Source organism: Brachionichthys hirsutus, chromosome 9, assembly GCF_040956055.1.
Source record: "Brachionichthys hirsutus isolate HB-005 chromosome 9, CSIRO-AGI_Bhir_v1, whole genome shotgun sequence".
Taxonomy (NCBI): Eukaryota; Metazoa; Chordata; class Actinopteri; order Lophiiformes; family Brachionichthyidae; genus Brachionichthys; species Brachionichthys hirsutus.
In genome coordinates this window covers 3,528,877-3,543,930 of record NC_090905.1, presented here as the reverse complement: position 1 = coordinate 3,543,930, position 15,054 = coordinate 3,528,877, and the positions used below count along the sequence as shown (strand labels likewise).

The window sequence follows — 15,054 nt, the reverse complement described above, 5'->3', positions numbered from 1 at the left end:
GGAGTGAAGCTGATGCAGGAGAAAAAGCAGACGTGGGTTTACGTCTGCGCAGAGACATAAAGGTAGAACTGGGACGTATGGATGGATGTAAACAATGATCCCGAGGTGTGTAAAGAGGCCATGTTTATAAATGCTGCTGGAGGCACACTTCCAGGCCATCCTGGACCGCCCCTCTCCTCCCTCACCGACCTCTGTCACAGTTACAGCCTCCTAGTTAGAACTCAATCACGTCAAACTGGAGGTTCCTTTCAGACGCGTTTCCAAATTTCTACTTGGAAAACTTGGATTTAATGTCTGTTTATTCCACAACAGGTTTGATGAGCTGTTAATTTCTTTTTAAAAGTCATTTAGAAATCAACACTCTTGAATTATGACTTGTAAAAATAAAAAACAATTCCATCTTGTTCTGGACTCATGAAGACTCTCAACTCATTCAAAAAAATCCCACTTTTCCCCCACATTAATATGCATTTAAAAAAACTTAAAGTGAATATGAGGTTCCAGAAGGATTTTGTTAAATCAAACAGAAATCTCATCTCTAAAAACATTACAAATCCTGACAAATTCATTGTCAAAATACAAGGAAGATTTTTTCTGAGCCAAAAAAAAGATTAATCTGTCAATATCAAATTCAATCCTGTTTCATAAAGTGGTGAAATTGGCCACTGAACCTTTCCTGTTACCAAGGTAACGTGGTTATCTGGGGATCATTCCAAACTTTTCCATCTTCAGCTGCCACCGTCCCAATTTGCAGGAATTACATTCCAAACTGTTGAAGTAAATTTGATTTGATCATGCATCGTTTTATCACATGGAAAAATCTGCATTTACTGACTGTAGTGAAACAGAAAGTACAATAATGACAAATTGAATTACGAATCTCAGAAGTGTGGTTTCTGTACAGAACGAATGCTCTTCATGATTTTCCACTACTATCTGCAGGTTATATAAAATAAACCAGGAAAGGTCACCCATCTGGGTCCCATTTTATTAAATATAGCCACTGCAGAACAGTAAATAATTCTGGGTCGTAGTCCCCCGACGGCAGATAAACAATGTAAACCGTTTAAGGAGTTAAAAAGGAGAATTTACAAAACAAAACAAAACAAAATCCACCATATCCTGTTCCAAGAGTACGGAAAGCAGTCATGGCAATGGAGGAGTGAGACACTGAAGACAATAGGGAACTGTCATTCCTCGGGGATGAGGACATAACAAATGCTCCCTGCGGCATCGACCCGCTGGATCTCCACGTGCCGTTATCCGAGGCGATGACGTCACCAACAGCCGGCGAAGTGTGTGTGAAAGGGGAGAGGTCGTCTGAGCCGGGGTTTTCCTGCTCGCCATTGTCTCCCTGACAACCTGTCCTCACCGCAAAAAAAATTATTTATGAAGGTATGATAGAAAGACAGAAAAGGAGCGATGATCAAGAGTCAGGAACTCAGGATAGACATCGGATCAAGTTCTGAACAAACACAGGAAACAAAGCGATGGAGGATCGAGATAAAAAAACCTCTTAAGATTACCGACCAGACGATTTTAGGTTGAACGGAAGACAGCTTTCCCCATTTAAAGTGTTATTCATGTCACGCGTGATAACAAATGTGCTTTTTGGCGGTAGCTACGATAAACACCATCTGTTAGTAGACTGAGAAATTAGCACAATGCTAATTATAAATGGAATGGAACATTTGCTTGAAAAGATGATCAAAACTGAAATAAATATTAGACTTAACTTAGTACTGTGAGATTCATATTTTATACAGTACAGTATTTGCGTTGCTTTCTCTAGAGGGATTTGCTGCCATCTACTGGGGAAAACATAGAAGGCACATGTGAAAAATATTAAATATGCTTTTTGTAATTTACAGAAAGAGCTTTAAAATGCTTGCGTGTACAGGATGTTTTGGGTACATCAAGACTCGCGGTCAAGATGCACCCAAAACAAAAAGAAGACGCTTTTTCACAAGGAATCCGTCAGCGCCACAGAGACGATGGTAAAGAGACGAAAAACATCTACAGAGCTTTACTGAAACTTCGTTCGTCTGTGATACAGAGCGACAAAAAACAGGAAAATAACATTTGAAACAACGAAAAGGTGAAAGTTAGCAAACAAAAGGAAAGGTAACGTTTGGAAAAACCACCACAGGTTTGATTAGATTTCAAGATTTACAGACGTGAAGAAAAAACAAATGTTTCAAGCATTATGCTTTCCTTCTTTATGATTATTATTCTGTCCATTTCTTCTTCTTTACTTCTACTTCGCTCCTGCTGTTCATATTTCTGACAATGCCTTCATTATCAGGATGTTAAGAAATTGGTCTTGTTTTCCCAAATATTCCAAATACAGTATTCCAGTAGGTGAGCCTGGAATCCCCTTTCCTGTGGATCTATGGTGTAAACGTCACGGGAACAGGGCTTTGTGCGCGTGTGCCGTGTCAGACTGTTGCCTCGATGTCCTGGGGCTCGTCCCCCTCCAGCAGGCTGTACGACGCATGACTCTGGAACGGTCGTTGTAGAGGGTGAGCCAGGAGCTTGGCCATGCAGTTGTGAAGCTCGATGGCGGGTCCACTCAGAGAAACTTCGAAGCGGTAGCACGTTCCTTTCGAGTCCAGGTTGCAGAAGGAGGCGTAGTTGTCCTGGAGACAGGAAACACACCACGTTGTAGAAATACAGCGGGAAATACATATCTGATCATATAATCATGTGCAAAGATGTTCTATTTAAAAAGATTTCACAACATCCCCCCGTTCTCCAAAAGCTGGAAGATGGACAGCAATATACATTCAAAGCTGCAGCGCCCCCTGGAGGTCGGGGTGGGAATTCTTGTTTTTTTCAACAAGTACCGGTAAGTTTATTTACAGTATTTTTTCTTATTTACTTATTTTAAATCATACTACTCTTTTACATTTACTGTTCACTCCCCTCAGTCGGACAGATCAACCTGCCTGGTTGAACTGGTTAATGATAAAGTTATTGATCAAACTCTGGCTTCTATAATCTGTCAAGGTGAAAAGGAGGACATTATGGGAATGGCCTGCCAGCGACACACAGTACATGCAAACCCGATAATTGCCCCTTTACGCACCCTCCAGCATGTCTCATCCGCCTGCTCATCCACCCCGTTGTGCAGGTAGACCACATCAAAGAAAAAATATGGCGACTGCAGCATCTTCTGTGGAAGGACACAAGCATTAATATTTAAAGGCCTGGATGGAGGGGTGTCTCTCTGCTTCACATGCTTACACTAAAGGGCTCCGAAGGGCTGAACTGAAGCTGTCCCGCATGGCGGCTGTAGATGAGCACAGAGCGCACCACATATGGAGGAGGGACGGTCTGAACATTCTCCATCAACGGCAGCTCAATCTTCTGACGACTATGAAGACAGCAGAGGAAGTGATGACATTCAGAAAGGCAACTTTCCACATCTAATAGTCAGGAAGTACTTACATTACATTGAGAAGATCTTCCAGGTCTTTGACGCAAGGTTAAGGCTAAAATGTAACAACTGCAATATACTTAATGTATAATTTCAGAGTGGGGCTTTTGTTTTGAGGATACTGAAGGACTCGCACACATTGGTCTCAAGGTCGTACAAACAGCTGCACAGCTCCCTGGGGTCGGAGGTGAAGCCTGACAACTGAGGGCAAAATGATAGCAAATATGAGTCATACAAAACACAAGGAGTCTGCGGACGACACGAAAACATTCCAGCACTTACCCACAGAGCATCGTCGTTAACGACCACCAAAGCAAACTCATGACGTTTGTCAATCTTGTGCTTCGTTCTGACAAACATCTCGATCATCTTCTGGCACACGTTCAGGGCGTTCGTTTTCGACCTGCGCGAGTAGACGGGTCGAATTAGACGACGGTGGCAGCAGAAGCAGCAGCGCCGGGTACGTTAGCAGTAGCTCACCCATTAAAAGACTCCAACTTTGGCAAAGACATCTCTTCAGAAAGGTCCAAGCAGATTATCTACCGTGGAGAAAGCACCAGATGGTAAGAGATTCACGCGTCCCGTTACTAACGTCACACCCGTAACGCGGACGCACCACTTTCTCAGGACAGTTCACGCGGGGAACTCTGAGCTGGTACTCCGCTGGTGGCGGCAGGCGGGTCGCCAATGACGACTGCTGCTGAGCGGGCTTCGGCCGCTCTTTCGCAGCGGCGGTGGACAACGGCGCCGTGGAACCGGATGCAGTTACCACGGCGGCGGCGGGGGCGGCTGCCTGGGCCGCCGCCCCCGCCGCTGATACGGATGTAGCGGTGGAACTCGAAGGACCGTCGCTAGTCGAAGCTTCACCCTCCCCCTCAACACGACTCCCGACAGCGGGCTGAGAGATGTTGGCGTTGCCGTTCCCTCCGAGGCTGCCCGTGCTGCTGCGACGGTCCTCCGCTCCCTCGGGGTTGGACCGCGTCCGAGGTCGCAGCTCCACCGGACGCTCCTCGCCGTCTGCTGGGCCTGGCTCTGGCGTCTCCATGGATCCGCAGGTTGCTGGAGAGAGATACGTGAAGGTGACGAGTGGCTGGGTGGTTTAAAACGAATAATCTGAAAAAGAGGTTACCGAGGGAATATTTACATTAATTATGGGCTGTGCAACAAGTCTGGTACAAAATCACATCGTAATACAAGCTTCAAATGTCATATTCTAAGGAACAAAACGCGACGCATCGTCTTTGTGGCCTCCATTTTGTGTTGACATTATAATTACAAGCTGCATGAACACACAAAAGTCCAAATGTGGCCTGTGATTCGCACCGTGGGACTATTCGTGGAGAACGCCAAAGTATCAACTTTATGTTTGTAGTTTTGGCTCCACGGGAAGAAACGTGTAGAAAAGAATTGATCGATCAACGCGCATAGAAAGCCGGACAGGGAAGTTTTCCAGCTAACACGGACTGACGTTTGACAGCGCAGCAAAAATATAAGACGTTAGCTTTAGCTAGCTTAAAGATAAAAGAGAGCAAGAAGGTTGACTCTTAACGCACGCATTGTTTTAAATTAAATTCTTAAAGAAAACTTACGTGATAAAAAAAAAAAACCCGAAAAATGCCCAATGTTAAGATAAAGAGAAACTCATTGGAGCTGGCTAAACATCTCAATGACGAGCTAGCATTTGTTTTTATTTCTGACAACTTCCTTACCGGAAATGGTCAACACCGGAACAGCGGAGTTTTGGTGCATGCTGGGTAATGAGGTTTAATTAGACTGGAACGTTTTTCTCCGTCTGTTGTCTGGTAGAAGTTGAAATCCATGACAAATCTTGTTTAGGAAGATACAATCATTTAGAAAAAATGAAGCTACTTTGTCAAACGTACTCGTGAAATGGAATTCTCACTAATCTTTAGGGAAATTAATCATTAAGTCTGCAGTCCTGTTTGTTATCATATAACAGCTGCCCCCCCCTGTGGAATCAGATTTTTCAGTCTCTTGCCAAATTTGTATGGAAATCCATGAAGTTCATTTTGTGAAATCCTGCTGAGAAACCAACAAACAATTTGACATGGGTGAAAACAACCCTCATTGTTTAGCCGTGAAGGCATTTCTTTATGCCGGTGTCATTGTCTAAATTGGTTGTTAGTTCAAGTATTTTGCGAATTATATAACAGCATATTACAGCTAGAGTTAAAGCATACACTGCTATAAAAAGCCATTGAGGTTAACTGCGGGCATAACAGGAAAGCACACAAAGTGACAGGGAATGGGTGGGATTACTTTCTGAGTGTTTTCCACTTACTTCATTCATCACACTGAACACTGTTTGGCAGACATGAGGAGAGCAGACTGCAGTGGCACTCCTGGAAAATGTAGCAACATGAAATAACAGGACTGAAGAAACCATTCTCTCATTTTGTTAAACATTTAAGGAGTGAGCAGAAACCAAATCACTGCTACAGTCATCCGGACTTATGGAGGTAAGTTCGTTTGTCCTACAAATACTAAAGGCTTATATAATATTGCCTGGGGAATTATATGTTATCTATAGCTCTAAAAGTATCAGTGTATCATGTATAACCTTAATTCCTTCAAATTCTTAAGTGAAATGGGACTTTTGTGTTAGATGATCTACCCACAGTAATATCACGATTTGTTCAGTGCACACTTAGAGAGTTTTTCAGTGACTCTTAATGGGAATACATGGCGACATCAGACATATTACTGACTGCAGGAATTTAAAATATGCCAACCCTCATCGCATGCAGAACATGCTGTTAGAACACCTCGGATAAAAACGCTGTCATTGCAGATCGTATTCCTTCTGTGTATTTTGAGAGTTCATGTGTCTTTTTTTGAAAAATGAAAGATAAACTCTGTGTTCTGATTTAATATTTCAGAGATGTAGTTGACATTCTCTGCGCACAACAATAGATGGTTTGGTCTGCAAATATTTGCCAGGCAGGAAGTTCGATCTCAGGATGTTTTAGTTCCCTCCTTTTCCGCTGCTTAAAACAATAGAAACAATGACCAGTTCAAGAGTTTAGTGCATTTCTATTTAGATACATGCAAAATTTGATTTTTGTTTTGTAAGGTATTTTTATTAAGCACTCTTTACTTGCAGATGATTCATCACAGATATTTATTTATTTTTTATTACACATACATATGAGTAGAACTGAAATAAAACAAGAAGAAGGCTTTAAAAGTGGGTCAAATAAAGCCCCCAAGATATTTACTGAGTGATGTTTCTGCAGGATTTCTGCCTTGTCAGGTGTGACAGCCTGGATGCTGGGTCAGGGCGTGACAGGGAGGCGATGACACAGATCGACCAAATGACCTTTGACTCCAAGGCCTCTGACCCCACAGCAAACCTGGAGCCTTCACCAGCAGAACTGGCTCAGTGCGAGGCTGAAATGGACACACTCCTCAGCATCATCGCTGAACTGAACAAGAAGATGGGCTCATTAAAGGCGCCGAGGTAGCCTCAGCGAACAGAGTGATTTTATGTGGATTTAATCTGCTAAGAGCCAAAAGATTTATCAGAAAGTATTGATTTAGTTTTACTTCAAATATTTGTTGTCCATTTGTGCATAATTTACCAGCATTAAATTGCATATTGATCTTCTCATAGCTTGTCTCACGCTAATATATTATTATTGATATTCCCAAGCAAAATAAAATAATTTAATGTTGCTGGTTTCGTGCAGCGACCCAGGAGATATGAGGCCATCTGGATCATCCCGGCCTCTGGTCCCAGACCTGCTTTCCCACAGGCTGGACAGACGTGAGAGGAGCACTGCCTCTGCTGCCCCACCTAAGCCTCCTCTGACCGGCCGAGGTGCAGCGTAACTGTCTTTTTCCGTACAAAAATCATTGAATGTATTAATACGCAGCACAACCCAAATTTTTCAAGGGCACATAAGTGCAATTGTAATCACAATGAAGTGATATTTAAATTGCACCTATACTTCTCTTCCATTAGGGGGCGGAGGTGTCGTCTGGTCTAAACTCCAAGAAGTTTTATCATCAGTGGAAGATTCCATCAGCTGTAAAAGGTCCTGGGCTGCACCCATCACCGTCTCCGACCAGGTCAAGCACCAAGAGCACCTGAGAGCGGCCCAGGAGAGCTGGGTGAAGGCCACGCAGGTATAACAAATACCCATGATTCTTTGAGGTATTTGTTATTACATTGGCCATTTCCCATCAAAACAAGTTCATATTTATTTAATCATTTTGCAAAATCAACTGTATTTATACGGTTGTGAGTTGGAAAATAAAAGTATTTTAAATGTGGAAAAATGTCATTATTAAGTAAAGTATTTTCTGTACTTGTTCTGAATTTTAATGAATCAAATAAGAAGATAGATTTTTTTTACACCACATTTAATGAATTTGGCTTTCTGGTTGCAGCTTTTAGAGGATATGGAAAGAGAGTTTGGGATTTCATGCCCATCAGGCTTGTCAAAGGATCAAAATCAGGAAGACATCCTGGATCTGGACACACGTGATTCTGCTCTCAGGAGCATCTTGCAGAGTCATCAGGAGGAGGTGGAGAGATCACAAAGGATCATCAACCAGATGGAGGAGGAAAAGAACAAGGTGGGAGTTACTCAGGTCATAATTTACTGCAGGGGTAAGACCTATTAAAAAAGCCAAAAACATGAAAAGTAGCACAATTTAATGAAATAAAAATTTTTTTTAACAGTATAATGTAATTTTTTAAAATCAGGGTTAAAATATAAAAAAAACACCACTTCCCTTCCAGCTGGTTGGTTTCCAAAAGCTCTGGAGGGCAGGCAGTTGTTCCCACCAGCCCAATTCTGGAGCTCTCAGTCCGGACTGGGCCTTTCCTCCCTTCCCAGGTTCTCCTTTACTCCACAGAAGAACGGCCAGAGCGGTGGTACCTCTGTCTGTGGATGAGGAGGGTTCTGCTAATTCATGCAGCCTTTGTCCAAGTCCCATCAGCCTGGAGTCTGAGACGGAGCGGCTCAACAGGTGATGTTACATTTCACGTACCGGTATAAAACATTTGGTTTTTCTGAGGGTATGAAACATTATAAATAAATCAAAAATAAATACAAACATAGAGGAGATGATTTTTGATTCTTAAACCTTCTTTCTATAAAACTATTTTCTTGTACGACTACGTACTTATTATTCATCATTTATTAAAAAGGCAAAACCTTCACACGGCACGCAGACTGTGGAGATGATGTGAACAGAACTGTGAATTATACAGACAAACAGTATTTTGTTAACATGTCTTTTGACACTTTTTGGACCTTAAGGATTATTTTTGATTTGTTGTTTTTTCATATTCATTGATTAAAAGTCTTAAGCTTAAATATTTGTTTGATCGACATTAAATGATTAAAACTTTTGCTGTCGGCTCCTTTTTGCTCATCTTCCTAATTTTCTCAGGTGCATCGACCGGCTGAGGGCCAAAAACGAGCGTCTGACCGCATCTCTGGAACGACGGAAGGGAGAGTCCAGACAATTCATTCTCGTACTAAACACACTTGAATCTGAGTGTTCAGCCCTGCAGATGGCTCTAAAAAACTGGTACAGACACGAAGCGCGCAAACAAGCACAAAAGCACTCTGCAAACATATCCTTGATCTTTGTTTGCAAAGTTAATTCGATGTGTCAGGAAATAATGGATGCAACCAGGCCATCAAATCAACAGTATTAATCTAGTTTCTCCCGTCTTGTGAGGTTGTGTTTTGTCTTTGTGGTTGTGATTGACAGTGAGGAGTGTGAAGGGGCCTACAGCGAATTGCTGACACTATACGACGGCACCAAGCAGCAAAGCGTCCTCCTGCAGACGGACTCAGCAGGTGTTTGACTACCGTGCTTTCACGCCGCCTACAACTCGGCGTGCAAGTTCAATTAGTCGCTATGCTTGTCATTCAAAAGTCACACAAACACACAGATGGGCTCACAGTGTTTCCTCTCGTCGGAGGCAGCCGGCGACAGGAAGCAGATGGGAACAGAGGAACTGTCCACGTCCTTCTCAACAGCAGGGGTCACAGAGGAGAACCAAACGCAGAGTCAGCCAGGCCAGAGGTGACGTTTCAAAGTGCTCCTTGTAGATTCAAGCACAGTTAAGAGAAGTCTCAGAGGAATTAAATTACGTCAGTGATGATCGAAGAAGCAAATGTATAAGGATAACTGTTTAAGAATTAATCAGAGATGATTCAGTGAAGTGCAATATCGGTTCACCACGCAGGGTGCCCGAGCTGGTGGAGAGAGAGGCTGATCTCCGTCAGAAAATTCAGTGCCTAAAGCGGGACCGGGCAAACATTATCCTAACGAAGACGAGTCCAGGATTTGAAGGCAAAATCGGCCCCGAAACTGCTCACCTGGCTGGATTAAGAGGAGGACATGGAGCTAAAGATAACACGAAGCCTCCTGATGTCAAGAGAGAGAAAACATCACTCTCCCATGAACTCATCTCCGTCAGGGTAGGAGCCGTGCGTTTTAAGATCGGATTAAAAACATTCATTCATTCATTCATTTTCTCCACCGCTGTGTCCGTAACCGGGTCGCTGGCAGGGCTGGAGCCAATCCCAGCAGTCTAGAGGCGGGAGGCAGGGGACACCCTGGACAAGCCGGGCCGGATCAAAAACAATACAGGAATATTTATTTTTGCTACATGAAGGCGCACTTAGCTCGTCTAATGCATAAACGTGTTTAATTTATGACACCTGACACTGCTAATGGTTCATTTTAGGTTCATTTTGTTAGCATAAGGACACACAAATAATTACAGAAGGCCAAATCTTTGAATCTTAAAAGAAAAAAAGAAAAAATGAATCCTGTTGTCATGGCGATGTCGTCATTGGACCAGCAAGTCGTCCGGATAGAATCCATTCCCTGTGGAACCACTGCTTCCATCCATCGATTATAACCTGGAGTCCTTTACAGGGTCACGGGGGCTGGAGCCCATCCCAGTTGACATTGGGCGAGAGGCTGGGTTCAATCGTTCTTTACAGACAATGTGGAGTCGTCCATTCACCAGGGTTTTTGGGACTGTGGCAGAAATCCAGACCAACTGGAGGGAACACACAGACCCAAAGCCCCCCTGCTGTTAGGCGACAGCGCTAACCTCCACAGCAACACGCTGCCAAAGACGCCACAGCTCGCCTTTTCTTTTCAAAGAACATGTCAAGTAATGAGATTTAAGAAGCTCTGGCAGGCACAAAATGTTAAATGTAGACAGAGCCAGCTTGCTGCTTCATTGTTTCCAGCCTTTGCTCAGAAATGCTAAGCTAGTGGAGGTGCCAAAGTTGTAAATCATTGTCAAAATTCCTACAGATTCTCTCCACAGCGGCACCAAACGTTCCAGTAAAGCCTGCCGGCTGCGATAAACAAGTTACCAGTCTTTCAGCGCAGCTTTGCTGTCGCTGCATTGCCTCTATTCTATGATTTATGATACAGGCTTTATGTTCAGGAGGAGTTGGCAGATTTGCGAGGCCTGATCTGCCTCAAGGAGAAAAAGCTGAGGGGTCTGGAGTGGCGTGTGACGGCCCAGAGCGCTCAGGACAGGGCTGGAGCATTTGATCCAGAAAGTCTCGGAGAGGAACTGGACGACTGTAAGAGCCAACAACAGGTAGGCTTCTCAGCACCAGCAGAGACTTCTTCTTCTTTTTCTAATACAAAGTCAAGGTGAAATGAGCGAGAGGGAGCAGGTCGTTGGTCTACTGTGACAGAGCCGATTCAAGCCCGGGTGTTCCACGTGGGAAATCACACATCTACCAAAGCAGAATCCCTGCAGGCACACGATATTTCTGTTCTTCAAGGTCTTCTGCTGGGCCGTCCTATCGCTGCAGCACAGTTTCATCATCAAGAACAGTTATTCGGGTCTAAATGTTCTATAATATTCTGTAGAAATGGACAGAGATTTCAGCAAGAGGCACAAGGTCAGACCAAGGTCAGACCAAGCATCACTTGGTTTTGCTCACTAACTAATAATAGAAAAAACATTCTGCTTTAAAAAAGATATTTCTTATCTCCCTTGTGTTTATATTTATTCTACTAAACTCCGTAATATCAGCCCGTCAGTCTTAATGAAACCGTTTTGATGGGGGAAACATCTTTCTTTGGTTTGAACTGTATTTTGAATAACATTGCATCACAATCTGAACAGTGAGGAACCTCGGCTTTATAAAACCCACCGTGCTCGGTGATACACAAGAAACTGGAAAAGCTAAAAGGACAATCCTAACTGAATGTTGTGTTTCAGAGGCTCTGCGAAACCGTAGCTAAACTCGGAAGTGACGGGGACGAGACTCAAACCGGAACGTTTCTTCAAGAGCTGCAGGCCGCCCTGCAGAGGTGAGTCGAAAACAACTAGAGCAAAGTATGGTAATAGATAAAAGTTAAACCCAGTCTGGACTAGTCACTTTGAGTCATTTGGTCAGACAGTACTATGCTTTATATGCTATTACTTTACTCAAATATTCTACACTGCACTATGCAGTACATATAAAATGAATCCTTCAGGTATCTTTTGGCTGTTTTTTCTGTTGCTTAGGAACACGACCAGCTACCAGTAGGAAATGAAATTATTTTTGACATTCAGAGCTCCTGGTTCTTTCACCATGTGCTTGACAGAGCATCCTGTGCCCCATCTGACCTCGTGTATGACGGCTGCTCACACATTAGCTCCAAAATTTATATGTTTGCGATATTATTCATGTAGTGTAGATTTTGAAGTGCCTTTAGAATAAGGAGCAGACTGGCATGACTGTGAGTTTCATCTGATCTTACTTTTCTTGCAAGGGAACGAGCCCTGAAGAAGAGGCTGGCCTCATCCCCAGACTCGCCGGGCACGGCCCCGTCAGACGGCAGCCCCCACCGGGGGGACAACGGGGAGCAGATGTCTCGGCTCACACAAGCTCACAGGTAGTTCTCCGGAGAAATGAACGTAACTGCATGTTTTTGTCTTTGTTAACTGTCACCTTTACGCATCTGCAAGCGACCGAATCCAAGAAGCGGTATTTCATCGATGTCCTTGCTCTTTCTAAACGTGTTGGGTTCCTTTCATTCCAGTAAAGCCTTGAGTTCGTACCGGCAGATTCGCAGGAAGTACAGGGAACAGGTGTGGAGGCTGGAGCAGAGAATGGCAGCCATGACGGAGCGTCCCCCCCGACACCAGAGCGGACCACCCAAAGCTTCAGGAGAGGCCTCGGAGTGTCGGAGGGAAGAGACTGTTCTTTGATCCTGGGATCGATCGCTGACCTTGTTCTAGATCAACCACAGCGCTGCAGCTGAACTCCAGTCGCGTCTGTGTAATTTAAGTTGCAGCATTAAGAAGCCTCGTTACTGCAGAATTGTGTTTTAGCCACATTTCTCGGTACCAAATGGATGAAATATCGATATGTGTGGCGCCTTGAGGGTGATTGCACATCGACATGCTGATATTAGTCTTTAATTCAAAGCATCTCCTCACAGAGCCGTAACCATAGCGACAGACTCCTAGCTTTGTTAACTAGCACGTTAAGAGCCTGCATCTCATCGTAAATAGACGTGCATGTTTTCATCCTTTTATTATCACCTCAGTGACGTCTTCGTTTGCTTTCGTGATGTGAACACTGTCAGACCTGCGTTTCCAACCCTTACAGAAATCTGCAACCAGCTGAAAAAGGATCTCGCCATTTATTCTGCCTGGCAGGAATCACACGTCACGAGACACATGCAGCGTTTTAGAGAAACAGCTGACCCACACTCATGAATATCCGGCTCAAGGCTCATTCAGGCGCTCCGGGGCGGTGCTCGAACGTGCACATGTCATTTTTCCCAGACTCTATGAATCCGAGAAGGGGGGGGGGGGGCTGGACAATGGCACACATAATGATGCAAACCCAATTGTCTTGGCAGTACTTTCATTCTTCTTTCCATCACGATTCTTTCTGCCTTTCTCTCTTCCATTTCTCTGTGAGTGGAATTATTCATGTCATAGATTTATTATCAAGAAACTAAACTAGAGTTTTTATAAACTGTTTCTGAACTTGAGTGAAACCGCATGCCCTGGGTTTGTGGTGATGGATGGGTAGTCGCTCTACATCTTCTCTCCTCACTCATCTCCCAATCATCTCTATCAATCCCCCCCCCCCCCTCCCTTTCCAGCTAACCCTTTGCCCTGACCCGCTCAAGGCAGTCAGCTGCAGCTGTGACCGGCGGTCAGGAGGTTAAGGCAAAGGTTGAGTGTCACCCCCACAGGGTCACAGCGGTGCCTGGCTGTTGTGTTAGCCTATGAATGGAGAGTTCAGTGCGCCAGACGAGGCGGCGAGCCCCGACGCCCTGACTTTTGCCTGAGCTTGCCCTTTCCCGAGCAGCGTTCCCGACCTTCCCCACCCCCCCTGTTCCTCCAGGTCACCGTCACCATTGTTGTAATAGCTGCCATTAGAGCCGGAGATGCAATTATCATTCCATTTTGTGTTCGCTCTCTCTGAGATCAATGTTAAGCTTTTTGAGTTCATCAAACGTATTTCAGACAACATGATCGTTGTAACCTCGGGGTGACGCTTGTGTCAAAGAGGACAGACAAAGGTATTTTTGTTACGCATGTCTTAATAGATGGGCAAAACTATCTAATTAAAATCTTACTTAACAAAAGCAAACTTGTTCTGCGGCACAGCATGGCAGGATCATTGACGAGCTACCGTGTTAGCTTATGCTGCATCCAGGTTGGTGGTTGGTGGAGCTGATGGAGCTAAATTTAACCACTTAGTGCGCTAATTTCTTAATTTAAAAACCTGATATGAAAAAAGCAAAGATGTGTCGTTTAAAAATAGAAATATTTGCACAAAATAGTGCTGCAAACGTGAAACAAATTGACATTAGTTTGTCCTTAATATTATCAAATTATATTAAGGCCATTGCATTGTTCGTATGCACACCTTGCTTTAACCTTATCCAACATGAAAGTGTGAAACGTCTAATCTAATCTTGCTGCTGATACATATATTGCTCTTCTATGTCAGTGATAACATATATGCATTGAAGCAAAAGTGCATTAATGAACGCAATAGATAAAGAGGTCAAACAAAGTGCATGAGAAGAGATTCTGGTGTTTAACGCAGCCGTGTGTTTGGATGGAAGGCAGCCACGCTGTCGTCCAGATCTTCATCCAGTTTGAGCTCCACATTTCTGGACGTTTCTTCCCCCCACATCGATCAGCCACCATCGGTGCCTGTGGATCACGGAGTCTTTCAGTGCCTGGGAAAAGTACCCAAACCATTATTAGACAATGGCGGAGGCTGTCAATGAGTGTGTGTGTGGGGGGGGGTTGGAATCACACACACACACACACAAACACACAAGAAGGGGGGCCGTGACCCAGAGGTTTTAGGTCAACTCATTTACTTGCTGCATCCGTTCCTCGTTTTAATAAGTCGTCCCTCTGTAAGCTGCATAAAGAGATCCTCCCCATGCCCGCTCTTTCTCAAAGCTATTACCACTCCTCATCCTCGCTCATCTCCTCTTCCTCTCTATATCTCTCTCTCCCTTCCGTGCCCTGGGATGTTGCCACACTGAGGTGACGCCTCTGTCCCCGGCTTATGGACGCCGGCCAGCCCATGACGAGGTCAGGACGACGGGCTACAAAT

The 15,054-nt window shown here is 44.2% G+C and overlaps 2 protein-coding genes across 2 annotated transcripts; one reads left to right on the top strand and one right to left on the bottom strand.

The window, feature by feature from the left end:
- Positions 1-242: 242 nt before the first annotated feature.
- On the bottom strand, positions 243-4,484 carry babam1 (BRISC and BRCA1 A complex member 1). Its single transcript, XM_068743328.1, has 8 exons — positions 4,056-4,484; positions 3,920-3,978; positions 3,722-3,842; positions 3,562-3,640; positions 3,451-3,475; positions 3,247-3,376; positions 3,089-3,175; positions 243-2,639 (listed from the first exon to the last, which is right to left on the bottom strand). The coding sequence occupies exons 1-8, from the start codon at positions 4,482-4,484 to the stop codon at positions 2,439-2,441; spliced, it is 1,131 nt and encodes a 376-aa protein (XP_068599429.1). The 3' UTR covers positions 243-2,438.
- Positions 4,485-6,684: 2,200 nt separating this feature from the next.
- On the top strand, positions 6,685-12,665 carry ushbp1 (Usher syndrome 1C binding protein 1). Its single transcript, XM_068743471.1, has 13 exons — positions 6,685-6,920; positions 7,150-7,280; positions 7,425-7,588; positions 7,853-8,041; positions 8,208-8,437; positions 8,864-9,004; positions 9,191-9,281; positions 9,405-9,508; positions 9,672-9,906; positions 10,896-11,054; positions 11,688-11,779; positions 12,227-12,349; positions 12,497-12,665. Exons 1-13 carry the CDS (start codon positions 6,685-6,687, stop codon positions 12,663-12,665), a joined length of 2,064 nt encoding a protein of 687 aa, XP_068599572.1.
- The last annotated feature ends 2,389 nt before the right edge of the window (positions 12,666-15,054 follow it).